Source organism: Papilio polytes, unplaced genomic scaffold, assembly GCF_000836215.1.
Source record: "Papilio polytes unplaced genomic scaffold, Ppol_1.0 DF821067.1, whole genome shotgun sequence".
NCBI lineage: Eukaryota > Metazoa > Arthropoda > Insecta > Lepidoptera > Papilionidae > Papilio > Papilio polytes.
Genome location: NW_013528137.1, coordinates 1,585,597 through 1,587,164, shown reverse-complemented (window position 1 = coordinate 1,587,164; position 1,568 = coordinate 1,585,597). Strand labels below are relative to the sequence as shown.

Sequence of the window (1,568 nt, the reverse complement as noted above, 5' to 3'; positions counted from 1 at the left end):
TATTACAGTATGCATTGATATATCTCAAAAACTACTGCACTAATTTCAAAAATTCTTGCACCATTAAAAAGCTATGTTATCACTGTAACATAGGCTATATTTATTTTCTATTTAATTCCCGAAGTCGAGAGCAACAGCTATAATTTATAAAGCGTTTATCGTAAAAATGATTGGATGCTTGAATTTTATGGCTGAATTACGCACAGTGACGTAATGTCTTGCGCCGCCGGTCGGGCGCCTTGTCTCCATTAGGCTGAATGGAGAAAACGCTTGGCTCGTATCGTAATACATCAGTGGGAGTCCTTTTTGTTATAGCTATCTATAAATAATCTAAATGCTAAGTAAGTGTTGACATAACGTACATTGTAGCAAGAAATGTGATAACACACATACAAAGAAAGGAAATCTGATATCAAAAATTAATGATTAACTTTCTTGCTAACATAAATATGACAGAGTGAAATATTAATGTGTATAAAATATTTAGTCATAGATTTCAAAATACACTGAATTTACAATTTTTATCGTAGAACTGCAAACTGGCGTAAAGAATAAAACTAAATGTAACATTTACTATTTTTATTGAAGCGCAGTTCATTCTACAATAAACCCGATAAGGCGTAATCGGCATCTCGAATGTTATTAGAAACGGCTTTCGATCAATTTGCATTTATCCGTAGAACTTCTGAATTCTCGACCAGTGAAGGTAAAGGTGCAATCAGTGTAACATGTGTTAAAGATAAAGTGAATAAACTGTCTTCATAAGTCGATGTGTCGGTGATCGCGGACGTATGAGGTGAGAAGGACCAGCAGCAATGACGTCACTCAAGCACGGAGTCAACCTGAGCAGGCGCGCTTGCAGGCGTTTGCTGACTGTCCTGACCGCTGCTGCAGTCTTGGCGGTCACTTCTAGCAATCCTATTGAAGTGAGTATCATCAGGGTACCCTTTTCCTTACAGAGAATCGGCACAGTATGTACTTTTCCATACATCGTTTTCAGTAATCATAACAGAATTCACTCCCTTCTTACGCATATTTCCCACACAAAATGAATTTAACTATTTACATCATCGTTAATTTATAGCAGAACAAAAGAGTAATAAATTTTCATCTAATTTTGAAATTGGAACTGTTTTTGTTTTTAATAGTAATTCTTATGCACGCTACGACTCCATTTCACTGGAATGTGTTCCCGCCCTAATATTACCAATTGACGCTATAACTGAAGAAGTTAATGAACAGAGAATATGAATTTATAGGTTTTAAGGTTCGTTGAACAGCTGTAACGTCTGACGCAGAATCCTATGCCCCAGTAAATTATACTTCAAATAAAATTACATTCACCCCTTAGAGAAGTAAAATGAATCATTACTATGAAAATTGAGATATTAAATGGAAATTACTTCTTCATGTCTAAATATAACCAATATTCATGGAAAGATTGTAAAGAAAAAAATATGTTTAGGTAATAGACTTTTGTATAATATAGCAAAGTCAAATGCGTCTTCACAGTCGATTAAAAGTAGGCAATGCATCTATGGTCACTTCGAAAATTGGGGTGGGGGGGG

At 35.3% G+C, this 1,568-nt stretch overlaps 1 protein-coding gene across 1 annotated transcript in view; it reads left to right on the top strand.

Moving 5' to 3' along the window:
* Nucleotides 1-815: 815 nt before the first annotated feature.
* Nucleotides 816-1,568, top strand: part of LOC106109660 (sodium/hydrogen exchanger 3) — an 18,006-nt gene continuing 17,253 nt past the window's right edge. The window contains exon 1 of the mRNA XM_013291244.1: nucleotides 816-926. Within this exon, the coding sequence (XP_013146698.1) occupies nucleotides 816-926 (111 nt within the window). The remainder of the gene's footprint in view (nucleotides 927-1,568) is intronic.